General features: G+C 28.1%; 1 protein-coding gene across 1 annotated transcript in view; it reads left to right on the top strand.

Annotated features, from left to right (window-relative positions):
* The window catches only part of LOC111635056 (sodium/potassium-transporting ATPase subunit beta-like), a 45,694-nt gene extending 22,209 nt beyond the window's left edge, over nucleotides 1-23,485 (top strand). The window contains exons 3-6 of the mRNA XM_023379907.1: nucleotides 6,296-6,415; nucleotides 21,063-21,226; nucleotides 21,343-21,459; nucleotides 21,668-23,485. Of these exons, the coding sequence (XP_023235675.1) occupies nucleotides 6,296-6,415; nucleotides 21,063-21,226; nucleotides 21,343-21,459; nucleotides 21,668-21,907 (641 nt within the window). The 3' untranslated portion in view covers nucleotides 21,908-23,485. The remainder of the gene's footprint in view (nucleotides 1-6,295; nucleotides 6,416-21,062; nucleotides 21,227-21,342; nucleotides 21,460-21,667) is intronic.
* The last annotated feature ends 2,012 nt before the right edge of the window (nucleotides 23,486-25,497 follow it).

Below are 25,497 nucleotides of genomic sequence, written 5' to 3'. Positions count from 1 at the left end.
GGAGACAGCAAAATTTGATAATAAATAATAATAATATCTTGTAAGCATTTGAACAATTTTATTTCATATTTTCGTTCACCTACGATTCGGATCGAATGAAATGAGCATGGAATAGTGGGAATAGTGTTTTTTTTTGCTCGTACGATTCATTCGTACACATATACACCTCCAATATCCAATAGGGCTAAGTCATCTAGATTATTTACGTTACTCCAACTCAAGTTTCCCTAGTCGCTAACTGTAACTGATTTAGAACCAGCATGCACTGCAAATTATTCTTCATTGCAAAATGATATACGCATGCGTCAGGAACTTCTGTTCGATCAAATCTCACCTGCCGTCAGGGTCGGCGAATTGAAAAAGGTAGCAACACTAGCATGGAATTTTTCATTACTTATTCTGTGACGAAACTGAATTTTAGTCTTTTAAATTGAGATACCTAAATAAGGGGGCGGCGAAATTTTCCTCCCTCCCGGGTGGCAGACACCCACACTACGCCACTGATTGGCAATGTGATATAACAATTTACTTTTTCAAAAATGAGAAATTTCTATCAAAAATAGGCAGATGGTGCTGAAAATTAATCTATCAGATATGATGATTGCTTATGAATAACATTGAAGCTTATTCCTTAAACGTTTAGAAATATTGTATATATTTTTATTAGTACCATAATAGAACATTTTCAGTTTGAATTTTAAAAAATTTCAGACTGAAAGCACAGATACAAAAAGCTAATGGTTTCTAATAAAACTGGATGTATCACCAAATTGATAATTTTTAAATATTTCAAGAAATCTTGCAAAACTATTAAAATATATATATAAANATTTTAAATGATTATAAAAATCAATTTTTATAGTAATAAAAATATCAATAGTTTTTATGATCAATACTATCTTATGTATACTTGCATTTACAATATATTTGTACTATATTATTTCATATAAGTAGTATTGACTGCTGTAAGTTATTGATTATAGAATTATAAATTTTATGTAAGAATATAAAAATAAGTTCTATTATTAACACTATTAAAAATAAAAAAAAATTAAACTATCAAAATAAGATTTAAATCCTTCTTTTCTTCTGTCTGTGAACCCAATGCAATGCAATTCTTTTGTTCTTTTCTTGATTTTCAAAGTATCCAGACTACTTTCTTTCTTTTCAATGGCCAATGGTGACCCGCAACTCACGGTTGAAACAAGACAGCAACCGTGTTATCTTTATCCAGTTATATATTACTAGACTATAGAATGGTTGCTCTATAAGTTAGGTTTGGCTCACTATTTTGAAGTCAAGACTTATACTATACAAGATTATATCCTCTTCTATAAATTTCTTGTCACATAGAAAATTAAACGTTTTATTTGTTCAACATTAAATTAAATTTTTTTCCTTAAACTTTTATTGAAAAATATTAACAACAATTGAAGAATTAATTAATACTTATTTTTAATCTTAATATGTAATTAATAAATTCATTTTTCAAGCAATTAACAAAATAATTTAGAAATTGATTTTAAAAAATTAAAACAGAAATAATATTTTCTGTTTAATTTAATCTAAGAAATATCTTTATGAATATATATATTAGTAAATAAATACAATTAGGTTTATGGATTCTTATGTACAAATCATTAAAATTTAATGTATGTTAAATATAACTTACTTTATATTTGTTGATCTTACAATAACTCTGTTTAAACACTTAAAAACTCTACAGATTACAATACAAAAATTACAAATCCAATCAATCATAATTGGATATTGGATTTGTGACTTTTATAAATAAATAAATTCAGAAAAATAACTGGTGTTTTGCTTACATCTGCATTATCTGTAGTGTCATTATGTTACATTAACAATACTAAAGTTTTGCAAGCTGAAATACTATATATAAATCAGTTTTAAAAATTTTATACTGTATTTCTCTAAGTTATCCTCAAAAATGCTTTAGATAAGTTAAAATAAAACATTGCAATTTGTATTCTCTAGCATAAAATTATGCAAATTTTTTTCAATTAAATTTTATCATTAGCATAAAAAATTTTTATCAGTATTAGACTTAAAAGTTTTTTAATTCTTAATCAATTAAAGTTCCACTTACATAACACTGTTATGGTATGTTCTTCAATAACTTAAATCTGTCAAACAGAAGATACTGCCATAGTGAAAAACATTATCATATTAGTGATTAAATCAACACCAAACAGAAAATACCTGTTCAGGAATAACAAAGCATTTCCTATGACAGATTAGCAAACATTATAAACTGTAACAATGTTTTTTGTGCCATTAAATATTGCATTCTGAACCCACAATGTAGGGGAAAAATTAAACAGTTCAAAAACTTTCATTTTTATTATTTTTATCCTACATTTCCACAATTGCATATCTATTAAAAATTTCCACTTATTATGCTTAAATTTGCTAGGAATTTAAACACAATAACCATAACTTCAGGTTTCATAAAAATCCATGTATTTACAATATGTAACTTAAACATAGAGAGACAATAAAATAATTTATAAAGGTACTTTCAAAGATCAATCCATTACTCACTCATTTATACTTGTGTACTTTATGTAAGAATTAGTTACTAAAGAACTGTACCAAAATGACAAATATGAATATTATTTCTCATTAAAATTTGGGATTAAATGTTACGTAGTGCATATTCTTTTCTTCAAAATTACCATAAATCATCTAATAGACACCCAGGCATCTATTGAACAGAATATACTTAGACACTGGGTCCAGGCTATTCCATTCTTGCGCAGTTTCACATCCAAACTAGCGATAAGAAAAGGGAAATGCAATTCAATCTTCTTTCCATCACCACCTCCTGCCCATTCTTTCTCCCAAATAATGAAAATTGCAGGCAGGTCACAAGAACTTTTCCTTTTTATTTAACAGAAAAGCACAGTACTACTGTTTCATGAATTTTTTTTACCATCCTTTGCTAGCTGTGAACATGTTCTGTTTATCACTTTCATATAACTGGGTGAAGATTTCTCTTGCCTTGTTCATCACCATCTGTCTGGAAATGAGATTATTTTTCTCTCACTGTTCACAGATCCACTGCAAAACCTTTCTTTTAATTCTTTGCTGATCATTTTGTGCTCCTTCTACCAGCCTCTTTGCTTCAGTCATATTCTTGATAGCCTTAAGAGCATCATGCTTGTTTCTTCATTTTGGATGTACTGTACTTTGAATTTCCATGCTGCTGCTGCTGCTTCTTCTCTGAAGTGTTCAGTTTGAAGGCAGTGCTGCAAGACCTCTTGGTTGCCATTCCAATCAGCATCTAGTTCACTGATCTGCGTAAATTGAAGAGTTTGAAACAGAAAATACAGGAAGATGTGTCCACTCGCATGTTATTTACTGTATACTTCAGTTGTGCCAATGTTGCAGTAAAAACATTTTTTGGGGTTCCCATGGAAAAATTACTATAGCATGTACAGAACTCTTAAGCTTCACGAACTGTGCATAGGAATTTAACAATACCAAGTGTCTATTTAGCAGTTTAAACTAAATAGTTTGCATTATTGGAGGATTTACAGTATATACTTTTCTGTAGTAAGCTTGTTTATATTTATTTCTTGGTTTTAAATAATTAGGCTAGATTAGGTGGGTTGTATGGGCCCCCTCTCTCTCTGTTTTTTTTTAATAAAACTGTTACACTGAACTATTGCATTATTTTACATTGGCCAGCAATCACAAAAAGTTGTAATGAAAACAATTGGTTTCCCCACTTTTTCAAAATGTATGACTAAGCAAGATTGCAGTTTTTTTAATCAAAAATCTTACTATAACATGATAGTCATAAACACTTTTTCCACTTTGAGAACTTAACTCAAATATGGAGATGATTTCCAGTTCCTCTGAAATGAACTTAAAAGCTGCAGTTATTTTCTTTGTTGTAAATGTTCTGGAAAATTGTGAAACATCAGGTTCTGACTTTTGTCCTAATTCAATCAATTCATCAGGTTTGTTGAATTAAATTCTAAAGAATACTCCCTCTCATACCAGTCATGTCAAGATCATTTCCTTGCATTGCCCTGTCTACAGTTTGTCATAGTCTACCCAGTCCTTAAAAAGCACTGAAATTATTTACAAACTATATAAAAGTTTTTCTATACACTATTGAAATTTTTTCTTCAAATCCATTGTACATCAGAATATTTTGGATAGCATTTTAAATTCTGAAGCTTTTTTTTTTTATAAATTCTAAGTTTTTTTTCTCTATGAAAGTAATGCTTGAGAAATAGATAAGTCTCAAGTCATTATTCTTTAGATAATAAGTCTTAAAGGAATCCATAATGCATTTGTCCATTGATTACAAAAAGTTATATTAGAGAAAAATACCTTAATTTTTATCATGGAAATTACATAGTGTGGATAGTAGTAAGAGCATTATGAAACATTCATAAAAATTTGAAGAGCAAGTTTTAAAAAGTACAGTATTTTTTCATTTTCCATATAAAAATAGTTTTTAAACATGTATGTTGTCACCTAAACCTTATTAATTTCTAAATAATAAAGGAATTCCTTTCCTTTTTTATAGCTTTTGGATTTTCTGAAAATACACAAGCAAAGGCTTAAGTTTGTAGTTACCAGTTGCATTACCACAAAGAAAAAAACATTAAATTTCACATTCCTGATCAATTAATTGCAATTAGTCTTAAGTTAATTAATAGCAAATGTTTTTAGTCAAGAAATATTTGTGTGTAAGTTTATTATTTCTGTATATCATTTATAAGCACAAAAATACAATTATCTAATGTTTAAATATCATTTAAACACTAAGTATTTATATAAATAGTTTAATAATAATTATATATAATTTCAGCTTTGTTCAGATGCAGATTTATTTTCCTTCTTGAAAATGTTCTATAAGACATTTTTCTTCCAGAACTGTCTTCTTTTATCAAAATTGAACACTATGAGCATTTTAACTACCTATTTTTTTCTAATACCATGTTTAATTCAATTACAGCTTGAATATCTTCACTTCATATTTATTTGCCCTGAAGTTTTAAATTGTGCAAGTTTGATCTCTTGAAATGTAAACACCATTGTTGTCAGAAAACCTCTTGTGCATTCAGGTTCAAATTTTTCTATCGTCTTCAAATAAACAGCTAGCATTCTCTTGAATTACCAATAAGTTGAGAGACATGCATAAAACACTGGACATGATTGTTCAGCCTTGCAGTCATCTGGTTGGCATCTGCAGTAGATTGATTAGGGGTGTGTGCTTATTAAGCACACATTCCTGATCAATTAATAGCAAATAGTGTTAATCAAGTTGATTTAAAAACATTTGCTATTAATTAAGAAATGTTTGTGTTTATCTAATGTTTTTTTTATTTCTTTGTATTATTTATAAGCACAAGAATACAATTAACTAATGTTTAAATGTCATTTAGACACTTAAGTATTTATATAAATAGTTTTAAAATAGTTAAAATAGTTACTAAATAGTTTTGTATAATTTTAAACTTACATTAAGCAAATCTTGAACAAAGCTTCAGAAGTTTAACTGCATTTATTGATGGAATTACTAAAATATATTTGAAAACAAATTTAGATAAATTTTAAATATTTTTTTTTCCTTGTTTATATTTTAAAATGTCTTTACAAATCATATTTTTAAAAGATTTATAAATTTATATAAAAATAAATAATAGATACTTATTATTTTAATATAATAAATACAAATTACTAGTAAAGCTAGACTGTCTTTAAAACAGACTATATTTTGGATGATTCAATTTAAAAAAATCTTTTTACTTTTAATTTCACTAACATTAGTTTTGAATTTAAGAACTTGAGTTGCATGTAAAAGTTCTATTTTAATAGATTCCAGTTCTGAATATTAATTAACATAAGATCAAATTTGATTATTTCATTAATATGAAATAATACTATAAGTATAAATTAGTACATATTTTTGAAATGAATTTAAATGAAATTTTATGACAAAATTGATATAAAAAATTTTTATATCAATTGAAAAATTAGCTGCCATATTTTATTTGAAATATGATGTAATTCAGATTTAAACAGAATGAAAAATAACTTTTTCCTAATCTTAAAGCAGAAATTTTCATTGCTTTATTCCTTCTAGTTTTAACATANGGTTGCATTTGTATTTTATGCAATGAGGATTTCGGTAGAAATTCATTATCACAAAGTATTATGAAAGAACTAAAATGTTAATTATACATAAAGTATTTTAAGAGTTCTTTAAATAAAACTTTAAGCTAATTTATCAAAATTTCTTTTATTATAGGATTAGGCTTTCGTCCACGTCCACCTGAAGCTAACATAGATAGCACTTTGATATGGTTTAATGCAGATGAACAAGAAACAATTAATCACTGGGTGGAGAATTTAGAAGAATTTCTGAAACGTATGTAAAGATATCATATTTATGCAATAATAATATATTAAATAGCTACTGTTGGAGTTAGAAATAATTGTTATTATACATTGTGATATAAACCATTTGTAACATTTGAAAATTCTATGCTCAGTAAGCAAGAACTTCTGTATATAAGTTTCAAAACACTTTTCTCTCTTCAGCATAATTGGAACTCCAATTATGCTTAACCTGAAAAAGGCCATTTAAGATAACCGAAAATATTAGTTCATTTGATTTAATTAAAGAATTTGCTAGAAAAAAGGGGTGTTTTGAAGCCCATTTGAAAATATCAATGTGATTAGAGCATGCTCAATTTACTGATCAAAATTTTTAGGAATTTTGAGAAAACTTCCTCCCCTTCATTTTAAAAGGGGTGTACAAGTTGTTTGTGATAAGTTGTAAAATAAAAATTAAAACAATGGGATCGGTTATTGTATACGTTAAAATAATAATTCTAAAAAATTGTAAATTTTAAGAATAAATGAGTTAAAATCACACTTTTTTTTTTTTTTAATCCAACTTCAAGAAAATTAAATGTTAATTAATTTTCTCAAATTATTAATTGTTTGTGATACCTTTATGTATTAACATTGTATCTGTAAACTGATTTTCCTGCAGATATTCAGATAGTGACTGATTTAACTTAAATGTTAACTTATATCTCAGATTTAACTTACAAATGTTTTATTTAAATTAATTTATTTAATATATAAAACAATAGTAAAAAATCTTTTTGTTTATAAAAATCATTTTATAATGTTTTATTTTTACTATATTAAAATGACTAAAAGTATCATTTCTATGTTTTGGATTAGAATACAAAAAATGAATTTTCTAAATTTTTAATTACTTTATTATGTTTGCTGTGAAATATTGAATAAATCTAGCATGAATAAGGACAGAAAAATTTATGCTAAGAATTAAAAATGAAATTGGAAATTTAAATTGTTTGTTACAAGCAATAACAAACTTAACCTAAAGTTTTCAGTTATCACTTCTAAACCTAAAATGAGTCAATACTCAATATGACTGTGCAGCGTCATCTCAACGTTGTGAACATTTCTATATTTTTGGATTAGAAACACTATATGGATTTTTATAAATAAAAATACCACTTTTACAAGAATAATCACCACCAATTCTTTGTTGTAACTAAAATAAGTTTTATAATATTGTGTATATTTACTAAATTATAGTAATTTCAGTGCAAAATTTTAAAATTTTGATGTATCATCTAGTAAACAGAATTTTTTTAATNCAGCTTGAATATCTTCACTTCATATTTGCCCTGAAGTTTGAAATTGTGCAAGTTTGATCTCTTGAAATGTAAACACCATTGTTGTCAGAAAACCTCTTGTGCATTCAGGTTCAAATTTTTCTATCGTCTTCAAATAAACAGCTAGCATTCTCTTGAATTAACAATAAGTTGAGAGACATGCATAAAACACTGGACATGATTGTTCAGCCTTGCAGCCATCTGGTTGGCATCTGCAGTAGATTGATTAGGGGTGTGTGCTTATTAAGCACACATTCCTGATCAATTAATAGCAAATAGTGTTAATCAAGTTGATTTAAAAACATTTGCTATTAATTAAGAAATGTTTGTGTTTATCTAATGTTTTTTTTATTTCTTTGTATTATTTATAAGCACAAGAATACAATTAACTAATGTTTAAATGTCATTTAGACACTTAAGTATTTATATAAATAGTTTTAAAATAGTTAAAATAGTTACTAAATAGTTTTGTATAATTTTAAACTTACATTAAGCAAATCTTGAACAAAGCTTCAGAAGTTTAACTGCATTTATTGATGGAATTACTAAAATATATTTGAAAACAAATTTAGATAAATTTTAAATATTTTTTTTTTTCCTTGTATATTTTAAAATGTCTTTACAAATCATATTTTTAAAAGATTTATAAATTTATATAAAAATAAATAATAGATACTTATTATTTTAATATAATAAATACAAATTACTAGTAAAGCTAGACTGTCTTTAAAACAGACTATATTTTGGATGATTCAATTTAAAAAAATCTTTTTACTTTTAATTTCACTAACATTAGTTTTGAATTTAAGAACTTGAGTTGCATGTAAAAGTTGTATTTTAATAGATTCCAGTTCTGAATATTAATTAACATAAGATCAAATTTGATTATTTCATTAATATGAAATAATACTATAAGTATAAATTAGTACATATTTTTGAAATGAATTTAAATGAAATTTTATGACAAAATTGATATAAAAAATTTTTATATCAATTGAAAAATTAGCTGCCATATTTTATTTGAAATATGATGTAATTCAGATTTAAACAGAATGAAAAATAACTTTTTCCTAATCTTAAAGCAGAAATTTTCATTGCTTTATTCCTTCTAGTTTTAACATACTTTTTTGTAATTTTATTTCACAACTTAAAAATTTTACTTTATAAGAAATGTTTATAGAATTGAAACATTTTCATATTTTGTTGAATCTGTTTAAAATGTTAATGCCTATCATTCAAAGCAATTAATTTTATGCAATGAGGATTTCGGTAGAAATTCATTATCACAAAGTATTATGAAAGATCTCTTAAAATACTTTATGTATAATTAACATTTTAGTTCTTTAAATAAAACTTTAAGCTAATTTATCAAAATTTCTTTTATTATAGGATTAGGCTTTCGTCCACGTCCACCTGAAGCTAACATAGATAGCACTTTGATATGGTTTAATGCAGATGAACAAGAAACAATTAATCACTGGGTGGAGAATTTAGAAGAATTTCTGAAACGTATGTAAAGATATCATATTTATGCAATAATAATATATTAAATAGCTACTGTTGGAGTTAGAAATAATTGTTATTATACATTGTGATATAAACCATTTGTAACATTTGAAAATTCTATGCTCAGTAAGCAAGAACTTCTGTATATAAGTTTCAAAACACTTTTCTCTCTTCAGCATAATTGGAACTCCAATTATGCTTAACCTGAAAAAGGCCATTTAAGATAACCGAAAATATTAGTTCATTTGATTTAATTAAAGAATTTACTAGAAAAAAGGGGTGTTTTGAAGCCCATTTGAAAATATCAATGTGATTAGAGCATGCTCAATTTACTGATCAAAATTTTTAGGAATTTTGAGAAAACTTCCTCCCCTTCATTTTAAAAGGGGTGTACAAGTTGTTTGTGATAAGTTGTAAAATAAAAATTAAAACAATGGGATCGGTTATTGTATACGTTAAAATAATAATTCTAAAAAATTGTAAATTTTAAGAATAAATGAGTTAAAATCACACTTTTTTTTTTTTTTAATCCAACTTCAAGAAAATTAAATGTTAATTAATTTTCTCAAATTATTAATTGTTTGTGATACCTTTATGTATTAACATTGTATCTGTAAACTGATTTTCCTGCAGATATTCAGATAGTGACTGATTTAACTTAAATGTTAACTTATATCTCAGATTTAACTTACAAATGTTTTATTTAAATTAATTTATTTAATATATAAAACAATAGTAAAAAATCTTTTTGTTTATAAAAATCATTTTATAATGTTTTATTTTTACTATATTAAAATGACTAAAAGTATCATTTCTATGTTTTGGATTAGAATACAAAAAATGAATTTTCTAAATTTTTAATTACTTTATTATGTTTGCTGTGAAATATTGAATAAATCTAGCATGAATAAGGACAGAAAAATTTATGCTAAGAATTAAAAATGAAATTGGAAATTTAAATTGTTTGTTACAAGCAATAACAAACTTAACCTAAAGTTTTCAGTTATCACTTCTAAACCTAAAATGAGTCAATACTCAATATGACTGTGCAGCGTCATCTCAACGTTGTGAACATTTCTATATTTTTGGATTAGAAACACTATATGGATTTTTATAAATAAAAATACCACTTTTACAAGAATAATCACCACCAATTCTTTGTTGTAACTAAAATAAGTTTTATAATATTGTGTATATTTACTAAATTATAGTAATTTCAGTGCAAAATTTTAAAATTTTGATGTATCATCTAGTAAACAGAATTTTTTTAATTTTGTGAAATTTATTGTGATTTAATATGAAAATTACCATCTGGATGAATTTTACAAAATTGAAAATATTTTAAAAGAATTCATCACTGGTGGTTGGTGTGAAATATGGCCGTATAGAGGAAAAGTAAGATGATGTCTGTCTCCACTCTGATTTTTAAAAAAATAATAATTTTTAACTGATGAAATATATGTTTTAAGGGAATTTAAAAATTTTTGGCAACCATGAAGACAAAAAGGAAAGAGCTATGTTCTGAAATGTATTCCATAATGAAGTGAATAAAATGGTTACTGTTTTGACACTGTCTTCAATTTTAATAAATGAAATTTATTTAAAAGTATGAATTTGTTTGGTATGAATATAATTAGATTACCAATTTTGGATTCCTTAATTTGAGTGGGAAAAGATGCTGGGGAAAATCTATAAACAATAAATTTTATTTGGAAAAAAAAAAATTAGAAACTGAATATAGTTAAGTCAATGTTGTTGTTATTCTGTTTGCATGCGAAAAATTTGAAGTCATTGAAACAATATTTCATTACTGTCATCTTTGTAAGAACTTTCATTACCATAATTCTTGTTTATTTCATTCCATCACATTCTTCAGCCTCCTGAAATTGCACACTATCCTCTGTTTTGTCCAAGTTGTTAACATATTTTTTTTTAAAACCTTTTATAATTTTCTTCAACAATCTTTCATAATTCTATTGTTCTTTTACAAGAGTACTTGGAATTTTTATAACATTTTTATCTGTGATTATGAAAATTAGATGCATTCAGTTCCCTTTCTTTTCAAAATTATTTTGGTTATAAATAAAAAATTTTTAGTTAAAATAAAAACTATTTACAGATCTCATTTAAATCATACCTAGTTGATCAGAAACTTGTACTCAAAGGATTTGTTTTATGAACAGAGGTTTGACATAGATTAAACTGTATCTCATTTTTTTTCTCCCTGTATTTTCAGTTTCAATTCAAAATATTCTCCATGTTTCTCTCAAATAATTTTCTCTCAAAGCCTCTTATATATCAAATTATGGACTGAAGTATCAATTACAAATCAAAGCTCTGCAACTACATTTTGATAGCATAAATTGTAGTTGAGAAACATCTCTTGTGATATATTGCATAGTTGCTATTAATGCAGCTTTTCTCTGATTGGCTAAGAGTTTGGCTTGCACCTTATTATTTCAGGTGACATGTTATAATAGATTTTAATGAATTTTTTTTACTGTTTTTTCTTTTTTTACATTAAGAGAAGCAAATTGCTAGTGTGAAAAGAAAGTTGAATGTCCTCCCAATTGAATAAAAATGAAAATCTTAATTTTTGGATGGAAATCCTCAAATGAGAAAGCAGTTGTAAACAAGTTTGATAGTCTGTCGAGTACTTTTTCAATGATAGTAAAGAACAGATTCAGTAAAGAAACTTTTAAAACAACAAGAAGAAAATGAAAAAAAATTCAAAAATGTTCTTTTCTAGATGTAGATGAATGTATAATAAAATGGTTAGTGCAATGAGTTTCTCTTAGCAGAATGATGTTACAAAGAGCCAAGGATTCTGGAAAAGGACTTGGCCATAGCAAACTTAGCCAGCAACAGATAACTCGAGAGTTTCAAAAGTAGACACAACATAGTTTTCAGAAAACTTTGTGGTCAAAATGTGTCAGGTCTCAAAGTGTTTGTGAATAGTGGATCAAGGAGCTCTGTTCTCTCATGCAAGGCTGAGCCAATTCATATCTTCAACACAGATGAAACAGACCTTTTTTCTCCGTGTTTACCCAACAGAACAGCAACAATTAAGGGAGAAGAGTGTGTACTGAGGTGTAACAGTACTCTTAGCAATTAAACTGGAATTGAAAACTTCTACTAATGATGATTAGTTGTTCTGCAAAGTCCAGATGTTTCTCAAAAGTGAAGTTTCTTATAACATACAAAACAAACCAGAAAGCTTGGATGAAAAGTGAAATCTTCAGTGACTAGTTGAAAAGAATTGACAAATGTCTGGGTTTAAAAAAAGAATTTTTCTTATCTATGACTGCAATACTCATTTCAACCTCCCTACTTTAAAAACACATCATTATAATGTTTGTCTCCAAATACATCCAAGCTGCAACCACTTCAGATCATTTGAAGTTTCAAAATGGGATACAAAAGAGAAATGGGTTGAAGACATCTAGATGCCATCAGTAATGGCAATACCCATTATCAATGTTTTGGATGCTATGAGGATGATAGACTATGCTTGAAAGAATGTTAGAGAAGACAGATTCCCTGTAACATTCCCCAGTAATGTTGACAGTGTCAAGAAGTGAGAGGAGTTTCTGACAACAATGAAATAGGATCAGACAGATTCAACTAAAATTGTTACCACAAAAGAAGTGGAAAAGACCATTGAAATATTGAACTTCCTTGAATCTCAGGAAGATTAGTCAGGATGCATTTGTGGCTATTGCTAACCTTCAAAAAATTGTCCAGTCAAAGAAAGTCAGGCATTAGAAACTATCGACAAACTATTTCTACTAATGGATGTTAAAAATGTTTTTATTTATACTTAATTTAGGTAAACAAATTTATGTATTTAATATGATCATAATTAAAAAAGAAATTTACATTTCACAACAGAGTAAATTTTGCACTAAATTTTCAACAATGTTCTCCAAGTTTATGATTGCTTGATTAATAGTCCTAGAAGTAAAAAGTTATCAAAATAAAATTTCTGTAGATATTACCAAAATCGACCGACTTCTGTTGTATATGATAAAAACAATTGGCTTTATTTGCTTATTCAAAAACAATTGTGCCAAACAATTTCAGTATAGTTTGAGCTTCATCATGACAGGTCATAACTTTCCTGGTATTTAGCATTATTGAACAATCGGTGCATTAAATTTGTGTCAGTTTAAATTTGTCTGTACAAATTTATTGAAATTGAAGAATATTTTAATCAGACTCTAATATAGGTTGAAGGCAATTTTTTTGTCACTTTAAAACTGGGGAGATAGTCAAGATCATTTCAGAGTTGACGTAGCCTGTTTTTTGAACTTTTGAGTTTATCATCATCATATCAATATGTAAAAATTAAATTAATCTAAATTTACCTTTCAGACTTAATTTTTTATTAAATCCAACAAAAAATTCTGAAGAAAATATTATGTATGTTTTACAAATTGTAAATTTGTGTTGTATGGCAAAACCATTTCAAAGTTGACACAAAATAAAACATTGAGGAAGAGTCAAATCAGAAGTTTACTGGACCACCTTTGGCCTGAATTACATGAAGAGGACTTTGCATACTGTTAATCAATTTATTAATGATATTCTGCCAAATTTCTGATCAAACCTTAAATAATTCTTCTTTGTATACTGATAAATATTTTCTATGGCTAAGAAGAATACAGTGGTTTAATTTGTCCCACAGATATTCTATTAAATTTAAGTCTGGTGACTGCGGTAGCCATTCGTGATCTTTATCATTATCATTAAAATATTTTCTGAGAAACAATGTTGTATGTTTGGGATCATTGTCTTGTTGAAAGACAAATTCATTTTCAATCCCCAATTTCCTTGTTGATGCCATTAAATTGTCTTCAAGTATCTGTTTGTAATCTACTGCTTTCATGATTCATGAATTTGAACAATATTGCTCATTCCAAACCCTGAAAAACACCCCCAAACCATTATGTAAGTTGAGTGTTTTATTGTTCGCACAGTTTTACTTTTATCGAATACTTGATTTTTTTTCTTTATCCAAATAAATTTTTATCATTTAGCATCCTGCATCTCTCGTTTTGACTCATCACTCCAAATAACACACTTCCAAAACACTAGAGGCTTGTCCACAAATTTTTGGGAAAAGCTAATCTTTTTTCACTGCTGAAATCATTGGTTTTCTATGAGCCACTCTTCCATGGCAACCCTTTTTATTTAATCTTCTCTTAATAGTTGAAACACTGGCTTCAAAAGTAAGCTCTTATTTTTTTTCTGTAGCTGTTATAAAAAAGCTTTTGGTGGCAAATCGTGGCATCTTCTCTTAATGTTGTGACCTTAGGGCAGTGTCCCTGTAGTAAATTTCTCACTGTATTGATATTTAAATATTTATCCACTACTTTTCTGACTCCTTCTCATGATATTTGGTGCTTTTTTGCAATAATATCAAGAGAATCGCCATTTTTATGCTCATGTACAATCTGCACTCTTTCTTTGAGACTCAATTCTCTCTTCTTTGGTACTAAAAAAAACTATTGACTATTCTGGAATTAAATTTTGTGTTATATTCAATTTAAAATTCATTTCTTTTTGTACATACAATGTTTTCTTTGTTGTCAACTTTCAATTGATATAACAATACTTCACTTGTCGCTCTTCAATTGTTCATTAGTGAAACAAACTAATCAGTTATCTATTGTTTTATGGAAATTAGCAAGGCTATTGCAATATGCAAAATAGTTAACAGACCAGAAATGCATTTTTTTCCTTAAAATGTTGACAACTGAAAAAAATTGTTTTTTTAACTTTGAAATGATCTTGACTACATTGATTAATATTTAGGCTAATACAGTAGTATCTTTAGAAATGTGTTTAACTGCATTCATAATTTTACTCTACTAAATTTTTATCATTGACAAATTACCACTTAGCATTTGTTGTTCTTTAAGTTTTCACTTAGAAATTTTTACAGAAGATTTGTAGAAATGCCATATAGTACGAGGGATACCAGTACATTTATTAATGCATCTAAAAATTGTTTTAAAAAGAAACTTTGCTTAAAATTAATAACATTTTTAAATTTTAAAGTATGTCTTGGTTTTTAAAATTTTTCGTTAATTCTTATGATTTTTCAAAAGATATAAATCGGATTACAGCTTAAGTATGGAATGCTGTTTGTGCTCGAAAGAAAAATTTTTAAAGTAGCTTACTTCAATGTTATACGCTCGGAAAGACATTCTTTTTATTTATTTTTCCCACTACACGGCTCTATTTTCTATCGAACCGTTCTGTTGCATCTTTGAAAGCTTGACAATAATACATCAAAGACACTAAAGAAATTTTTAAGTATAACGTCTTACTTTCAAAAAGTTGATGTTTCAAACTTTTGAACTTTGATAGCAAGCAAAAACTTATATTTTTATAACGAATAATTGTATTATACATNGATAATTGACGTTTTGGATAATCGACGCTCTACTGTATCAGCAAGGTTGCGATTGAAGTTTTCATCTCTTAAACATGAATGTAGAGCATCTCGACATTCACATTTTAGAGATGGAAACTTCAGCTGCAACCTTGCTATTACCAAAGTGATAATTATTACAGCAAATAAAAATGTCAAAATAATTAAGATCAAATGCTTTAAAATTAAAATTTAGTCAGTCAGTTCTCTTATTGAATTCCACATAGCATAAAAAAAATTAATACAAAAGCAATAGCAATAACGACGAGCAATAAAAATTTCATTTTCCTTTTTACTTAGTTTAAATTCCAAGAACAATACACATGACAGCAGTGACCTTCCATTTTAGGCTATTTATCCATTAAAAAGAAATATTTTTAAAAATACATGCCTTTTTGTTTTTTATAAAAAGAGATTTACATGTTTAAAAAAATTTTTAAAAAACTTCATTTACATAAAAGTAGCTCTAGAAAAGTTTAATGCCATTGTTACTTCTGGGACTGAAACTGAATAAAAGGAAGATTGAATTTTATGGATTTTTGTCTTAATTTTCTAGTAGTGATGAAAATTCTTTTTTTGAAGATTTAATTAATACATATTTTATTCTTAACAGCTTAAGTTAAAACCTCTTGCTTACAGTTACAATATGCTAAGATTTAAACTTTAACATTTTTTTTAATAATAAAAAGAAAAATTGAACACAAATAATAATTAAACTAAGAAAATTTAGAAAACATTTTATTAAAGTTATAACTTGTTTATCCAAGATACTGTTAGTTATTACTATAATAATTAACTCAAAAATGTTCATATGTTTTTTCATTACATTATGTTGAATCTACAATCAAAAGGACCTGCTAAAATACACACTTTTAATCAATAACATTTTTATTTTGTCAAACAAATTTTTATGGTTAAAATAAAACAAAATAAAGATATTTGTTGATCTTGATCAGAAATATTAGCAACACTCAGATAGCGATAATACTTTGTAAAAAGAAAAACGCCCTTGTTTAAAATTAATATTAAAGCGTAATACAGTACTTTTAATTGTGGTTGTTAGTTACTTATTGATCGGAAATAAATTATTGATTGTTTTAATAAACATTCCTTTTAGCAAAAGTGTACTATTTTGCTTTGTTACTAACTTCTGGAACCTAACCATGTTTTGCATTAATCCTTAGTTCAGGTTGCATTTGTTCAATCAAGAACTGCGTATTTTTTTTTTTTTTTAGAATTTGTGTTTGAATACCAAATTGTTTGAGTTGGAACAGTTCAAGATACCATCATATTTCATTTGTCTTTTTTATAAATGATTACTTTCCTACTGTTAAAAAAAGTTTAATAACACTTGCCTTAAAATGTTTAAATAAACTTTAGTAAAAACAAAAATTAAGCTATAAAAACAACAGTGACAGTCTTAAAGGCTAGTCTGAAAAAACAATAATGTCCTGTGGTTGATAGGAAAGTTAGTGCTTTTTTTTCCTTTCTTGTTCCATCAGTTTTCATTAAACCCAACACAAAACAAATTTAAAGTTTTAATATTCTAAAACCTATGGACAAATTTTAGATAACATGAATGCTTACTTGAATAAAAAAAATTTATCAAATAAAGATGTTTGCACTTTAAAGTTGTGAATCTTTGTACGGGGGATTTTCCCAAATTCTTGAACCATGTTAAGAGTGAAACCAGAAACATGTAGTACAGGGGGACATCTCCAATTTTCAAACTGTTAGAGCAAAACTATGTTGTAGAAGTGCTGTGTTGTATGAAGGATACTGTATCTAATTATTAAAAATGACTGACTGCCAATAAAACTACTATAATTATAATCTGGTAATTTTTGATATTTTCAAATATACTTTCAGTTAAAGCATTAAATTACTGCGTTTTAATTGAATACGGTGTTTGTTTCATTCAATGCAAATAAAAATCAAATTAATGCAAATTAAGCATACTTGTGTTAAATTAAAAATGCATTTATATATAGAAAATTATTTACTTGATAAATTATTTTCCAGTATATTTTTTTCATACCTGGCCACTGTTTTAAAATTGTATTACATTTTTATTCAGAATAAAATTTTAAATAGCAGAAATTATATTACTTAAAATATACTGTTTGTTTTGTTGAAACTTGTGTGGTTTTTTTAGTTTAATTTTTAATTGATAAGAATAAAATTAGTAAGTTTTCAAAGACCATTGACATGAATATCTATTTATTACAGCAAATATAGATGTAATAATGATGATTGTTAACAATAAAATATCTATTTTATTTATAGATCATTATAGTATTTAGTTATAGAAACTTGTAGGAACTTTAAATAAAAATTAGTACATTAATGTGTTCACTGTAACATTAATTGTAGCATTATTGTAATTTAATCATAAAATATCAATAATGAGCATAAGGCAAGTTTCATTATCAAATGACTATCTTGCTTCGCTTTAAAATATGCATAATACCGTCTTTCCCCAAAAATAAGACAGTGTCTTATATTAATTTTTGCTGTGAAAAATGTGCTAGGTCTTATTTTCAGGGAATGTCTTATTTTTTCCAGGAAGAAAAATTCACATTTATTATTGAACAAAAAAATTCCCAAGTCACTTAGACGAGAGTGATGTATATCTGGTGTGTCGAGCTGTCACCTTTTTTATAGTGTCAACATCGGACTTGATGACCAATTAGTGCTTACTAAACCGTAGCACTATGCAAATGTCATGTAGTGTGATTCCCAGCCAACCAATTAGTTATCACCAGCCGTAACGTTATGCAAATCTGTGATTCCCAAGCCATAGTCTTATGCAAATCATGCCGTGTGGCGTAATTGTCTGCTGACCAATCAGTGGCTGTACTTTCAAAAAGCCAACTGCCACTTTCAACCATTTGTCGATGACCGTTACAACTAAAAAGAACTTTGCTAGGTCTTACTTTCAGGGGGAGGTCTTATATTTCGCAATTCAGCAAAATCTGTGCTAGGTCTTATTTTCTGCGGATGTCTTATTTTCGGGGAAACACGGTAATACATTGCATAATTTATTGAGTTTCAACTTTTTTACTAATTACATATGATCTATGTATAATAAATTTAAATTGTTTCTACCCTATGGGTACTAAGAGGGCCTCTATTTTTTAGCAAGCCTATTATGCATTTGGCAGTCCCACAATGTGGTGGCCAGGCAGTGAGAGACAAGGTCTGACATATCTGGACTGACGACCCCTGAAAAATTATTAGTGTTTTTCAACCCTTAGATTCTATCTTGAGTCCCTCCAGAGTGGTAGACTGCCATCTTAACTTCTCGGCTATCCAGCCATCACTTAGTCAGTAATGGTTTAAGTCAGGTGTATCCAACCTTTTTGTTTCTCTGGGCCGCAATGGAAGAAGCGAAGGCGTTTTGGGCCACAAGTATATATAATATAGGCTATACTTGTGGCCCAGTATACAAGTATATTTAAGGATTAACATGTCTAGATTATAATAATAAGTATTAAAACTTTATCACGAAAATGGATATTTTAAAAAATTACTTCTACAGACACTTTCAATTTTTATGTAGAAATAGATCATCATCATCAACCATTATCAATCCACTGCAAAATGAAGGTCTCTCCAAGCCTCTTCCACAATCTTTTGTTTTCAGCACTTCACTTCCATGTTGTGCCAAGATGCCTCTTGATCTCATCAACCCACCGAGGGTGAGGACGTTGTCTTGGTCATTTTCGATCTCTTGGTATCGAATCAAGAACTTCAGAGGTGCAGCGATGGTCAGTTCTTCTTGCAATATGTCCAGTCCACTGCCACTTGAGGGATTTTACTCTAGCGATGATATCAGTAACTCCTGTCATTTTCCTGATTCATGTTATATGTTTCTGATCGCTCCTTGTTATGCCAAGCATACACCTTTCCATGTTCCTTTTGGGTAGTCTGTAGTCTTTGGATCTCTGATTTTCTAAGAGTCCAAATTTCTGATCCATAAGTGAGAACTGGCAGGACACACTGATCTGAAACCTTGCGTTTCAGGCACAGGGGCATCTGTTGATTTCTCAAGACTATACTATTCCTACCAAAAGCATTCCAGCCAAGTTTTACACATCTGTTTATTTCCTCCTTGATGTTGCCATCCATTGATATTCTTTGTCCCAGGTAAATGTAAGCATCTACCTTTTCCAATTCCATGTTATCTACTAGTAGTGTTTTTTCACATATGAAACTGTTGTACATAATTTTCATCTTGTTCAAGTTCATCTTTAAACCAACTTCTTTACTTTTGTTTGCAAGTTCTTGAATGTTCTGGAGCTCTGAAGTTCATGTCCTGGAGCTCTGAAGGGCTATCTATAATGATGGTTACGTCGTCAGCAAATTGAAGATGGGTCAGATGGTCTCCATTTGGGGCAAGGGGCATGAAGGGGCAAACGCAAAAGTTTGCTTGCTTCAAGATACCAACGATATTAAAAGGTGATACTATCTCCCCAAAACTTTTTTACAAATGTATTAAAGTGTTTTTTTCAATCGATGAACTGGGAGAATAAAGGTGTACTGATAAATGGAGACTTAGAAATAGATAAATTCATTTATTATAAGAGACAAACAAAAATTTATTTGAAAAACACAAATATTTGTTTTATTTGAGTCTCTAATTAATAAAAAGCAAGGAAACACCATTTTAAAGTGCATTTTTATTCAACTAATATATTTATAAAAAGAATATGTAGCCACATTTGGCACAATGTAGCCAAATCTTGCAATGCTGGAAGAATACTAAATACAGCTGGAGTTGTGACTTAAAGGATTATAGACCCAAATGGGGGGGGAGAGAAAGGACAAAAGATAAAGAAGTGAGGAAAGTTGGAAAATTAAGGGTTAATATTTACATAACAGAAGATCTATTTAACCTTTCTCACTACTTTTTATCTTTTGTCCTTTCTCTCCTTTCCCCAAATTTGGGTCTATAATCCTTTGAGTCACAACTCCATCTTTATTTAGTAATCCTTCCTCATTCACATGTCTCCAAGTATTTGAAAATATTTTCTTTCCACTCAAAAATAAAATATGAATAAAGGTTTATGACTTTGTGAAACTTCTATTTTGAGTTTATGCCTTGAATTAAATAAATAAAGTTTTTTATTTTTCGGTTTTGTTTACACATTTATTGGGCCGCATTGGAACTTGCCTTGAGCCGCATGCGGGCCGTGGGTTGGACATCCCTGGTTTAAGTTAATCAATGAAATTTGAATGTAAATTTTTCAATTAATTTTAAAAACGAATACTTTTTTTTATATTTAAACATTTGTATATAAGAGTAAATAATAATCTAAAAACAATTTGAAATAATGTATTTAATATATTAACTTAATGGTGTTCTAAGAATGTAAATTTAAAATATATTCTAAATTTTCCAAATTTTACAGCATATAAATCACAGCGCAATGTAAGCAGCTGCAGCATAGACCAAGGACCAGGAGATGACAAAACTTGTTATTTCTCTATTGACAAAATTAGTGATAAGTGTTCCAAAAGCAGTTCTTATGGCTATCCTGCTCGTACACCATGTGTCCTTATTAAGTTGAATAGGGTTAGTCTTGTAAAAGCTTAAAAAAAAGCTTAAAAGCCATCTTCAATAAATTATTAATTATAAAATATAATTGTAATTAAATAATCCTTCAGCTAATAAATGAATGTTTTTTATAGATTTATAATTGGGTTCCAGAGCCATATCAAAATGCTTCAGACTTGCCATCTGGGATACCTGAAGATATAAAAATGATTTATTCACCAGATTATGTATGGATTTCTTGTGTAGGAGAGGTAACAGATGTCTATTATGAAATACATTATATGAATTAAATTGAATATAATCTTTAATTTTATTAGCATTGTTATAGTATTTTCATGTTTATGAAAATTATACCAAATTATAAATATTAATGCAATTTTTAACTTTTTAATATTTAAGATTTTTTAAAATTTTTAATAATTTAAAGCATGTAACTGATAAAACTTTATTTTTATGTAGAATGCAGCAGACAAAGATAACATTGGTGACGTTGAGTATCTACCTCAACAGGGTATTTCAGTAAAATTCTTCCCGTTCAAGAATCAAAAGGAATATCTTTCTCCATTTGTTTTTGTTCGCTTCAAGGATATAGCAAAAAATGTTTTAGTGAATATTGAATGTAAAGCTTGGGCTAAAAACATCAAATATGATAGAGGAGATCGTTTAGGAAGTGTACATTTTGAATTATTGGTGGATTAGAATTTATTATAAACAGTGTCATTCATCTGCTTAGTTGATTTGCCAGCTTCACCTTTGTCTTTTTTCTCTTGTTCTCGTATGGTCATTTTTTATATGGAGACAAAATAGCTTTAATTCGTCGTCTTCCATATTTAGATATTTCAAATTTGGATAATGTTTCTAATTTCCATAAATGTTTTCTGTTAAGTCTTTTAATCAGGACATATATTTAAAATCAAAATGATCAAATATATAATGTACAGATTATTTAGAGTAGCTTAAAATCAAACTAGCATGTTTAAGAATTATTATTTTTGTTGCTCAGATATAAACTGGAGTATTGTTCCAGTCTGTACTGGTATTTTATCACCAAAAAAGGTGCTGCATTTAATCATTTGCTCAGATAGAGCAGATGTGCGATAATCATCTGACCTTCAGTCACAAGAAACAATCCAGTCAAATATATTTAAAGAGGGTCAGATAATTCTAAGCACAATTTTTACAGGTGGGCATTCTTCCACAAAATAATGATCTGCCAGAAAAATAGTGTTCAGGATTAAATGTATTGTGAAATCAGTTCTGTATTATCAAAAAAGTTATTATTAAAGCCACAAAAATTGAAATCCAGATATATTCTGAAATATTTAGAAGTTGTTCCATTAGTGTTTTTGTGTAAAATTTCTGTGAAATAGCAAAATAATAGATTTTAATGGAAAAAATGAGAATTTCTATTAGTTATAGTCTGATCTGAAGAGATACAAAAGTGTTACTTTATCTGCAGGTTTGTAGCCAAATTGTCCCTGCCAATGTAAAGAGATGGCTATCCGTTTAGGGGCCATGTAATATATATATATAGAAATATATAAAATAAAAAAAATATATATATATAAATAAAAATATATATTATATATATAAAAATAAGACAAAAAAAGATTCCTTACTTTAGATAAAATAGAATGTAAAGATGTGGTTATTATAAATTTCTGTTAATCTTTGATGTTAAAGTTTTAGTTTTTAATGCCTTTCAGGCAAATATAATCAACTGTGCTTCCCCAGATGAATCAACAGTATTAGTCGGATTATAGGGACTTGGATAAAAATCAGCAGAGTACTTCACAAGACGTCTGCAATCTCCAAGCTTTTACAAAAAGGTGAAATTGGCCAGATCTATATATTTATCATAAATACCATTTTGATTTTCTTCCCTTTCTACTGTTAAGAAGCCTGGCAAACAATAGTCTAGAGGACAAACTATGCACAAAGTTAGGGCTAGATGGAAAGCTTTGTGTTCAAAGATCATCAGAATATTCATCAGATCTATGTTATATTACAAAGCTTTGCTATATAACAGTGCTGTTTCATGGCCAAAAGACATTAGTCCTCACCATGTGGGGAATAAGCACTGTTTAATAGTATATTGGACAATTGTTGGTTGTAGTGAGAGTATGAATAAAAAAGAAAATATGGAATGGATTACTTTCTTTTAAGATTTAATTTTCACAGTTACAAAAGTGAATTTTGATTGTTTATAAATTATTTTTACCTATAATAAATGTTTTATGAAATTTGACAAATCCATAAATAAAGTAATGTACTGTATGAGTTGTTAGGATGCATTTTCTATCACTAGGTAAGTGATTACATTAATTTTGTAATTTTCATGACTCTCTTCAAATTTTTGAATTTTAAACTATAAATATTTGTAATTACTCCATTTTAGTAATAACAATCAAATTAAATCATAAAGGATTACTGACTTTGCTTCTACGGATTTTGACTGTTAGATTTGGAAAATTAAATTATTTCAATCAATTAGTGTTAGAATAGTATTATTTTATATAATTCTGACATGTGGAAGTGTCCTTATAAATCAGTGTAATTGAAATCAAAATCATGAAAGTAAGACAGTGGTACAGAAAGATCGAATTGTTTCTTTTAAAAGTACTTTAATGAGTACAGTACATTGTCATGGTAATGGTATTTGAATTAGGACTTTATGAGAATGAGAACAAAATTGAATTTATAATAAAATAATTATTTAAATAGCTTTCTGCTGAATCTGGTTTTTATCATTGAAATATATTTTAAATTTCATAATGGAAACTATAACTTTAAAAAAACTAAATCTAAATAATCAGGTTAAAAATAAGGAAAAATTTGGAATAGTAACAGCTATTTCAATAATTTCACCTCTAATTAGCACAATTGCTGTATGACAAACAAAATTTATCATGAGACGTAGCACATTACGACAGTCTGCCTCCGAAAATTTTTGTAGGCGAATCGATTCAATTGTCGTTTAAATCAATTTTTGTGAAATATGTACAGTACTGTGCAGTAAGACTCACTGTCGTCTAGACTGGTGGTGCTCAAACTGGTCCGCAACGAGATTTCACTTTAAGAAATACAGTAATACCCCGAACTTACGCGATAGGTGGGCGCGTAAGTCGGGGTATAATTTCGCATATAAATACATACAAATAATTTTTAATTGGGGCCGGAGACTAAAGAAAACAATAATTTAGAAAAAAATGTTTATTAAAGTGTTAGATAATACATATGTATAACAAATTAGGCCTATATTATTTTACAATTTTTCACATTTACTCGATTATTAAGCCATAATTTTAACATTGTTTCCATTTCAGCGATAATACTGTGACGTTTACGAATGATGCTGGAATTTAAAGATTGAGCATTTTTTACAGCTTCGAGAATTTTTCTTTGCCTTTTATAATTGTTCTGACCGACAATTCCGGTGGATCAAACTTCTTTGCCAATTCACAAATTTTCATTTTTGTATCGAAGTCTTTAATAATGGGTACGTTCGTAAAGTCAAACGAGTTAAACGCGTTAGTAACGAATCGTTCGAAAAGTCTAACGAAATAGGAATAACGATGACGTCATTCTCGTTTAACTCGTTCGACTTTACGAACGTACCCAATGTTAACTTTACATTCCAAAGATAAAGTTTTTGTTTTCTTGTTTGATGCTGAAGAATTAATTCTACTTCGTTTGTGTCTCTCTCGAGTCTTCGTTTGTTCGTAGTGTCTCTCGAGTCTCCGTAGATATAACAAACACAGAAATAAATAACACAATAAATTGTAGCTATGTGTCGATTCCGCGCTACACATACGAATATGTAAGATGAACAATAGTGTGGGGGGAGTGAATAATCAAGGGTTGCGTGGCGCTCAAACAAAAGACGAATCGACGAGGTTTGAAAATCGCGTAACTCCGGGTTCGCGTAAGTCGGGGTATTACTGTAATTAAAATTATGAAACTTTAACAACCATTTTACAACTACTATTTTATTATTTAAACGGTCTTAGGGTTGGATTGCGATCGAAAACGGTCCACAAACATTTTTCATAGTGATTGGAACAGAGTTTTATTTTTTGTAATTATTTTAATTTTTAAATTGAATTGAAAAGAAATGCATTTGAATTCCATTTTATAATAATGATCAGTGGCGTAGCGTAGTGGGGTGGCAAAATTTCACAATAAATAATAATATCTTGTAAAAACTTGAACCATTTCATCACATATTTTCGTCGCATTTACGATTCCGGACCGATTGAAATGAGCACGAAAAGTGTCGTCATCCGGAT

Source organism: Centruroides sculpturatus, unplaced genomic scaffold (assembly GCF_000671375.1).
Source record: "Centruroides sculpturatus isolate CEXI.00-Female unplaced genomic scaffold, Cexi_2.0 scaffold795, whole genome shotgun sequence".
In the NCBI taxonomy this organism is placed as follows: Eukaryota; Metazoa; Arthropoda; class Arachnida; order Scorpiones; family Buthidae; genus Centruroides; species Centruroides sculpturatus.
This window is presented reverse-complemented; position numbering and strand designations above follow the sequence as displayed.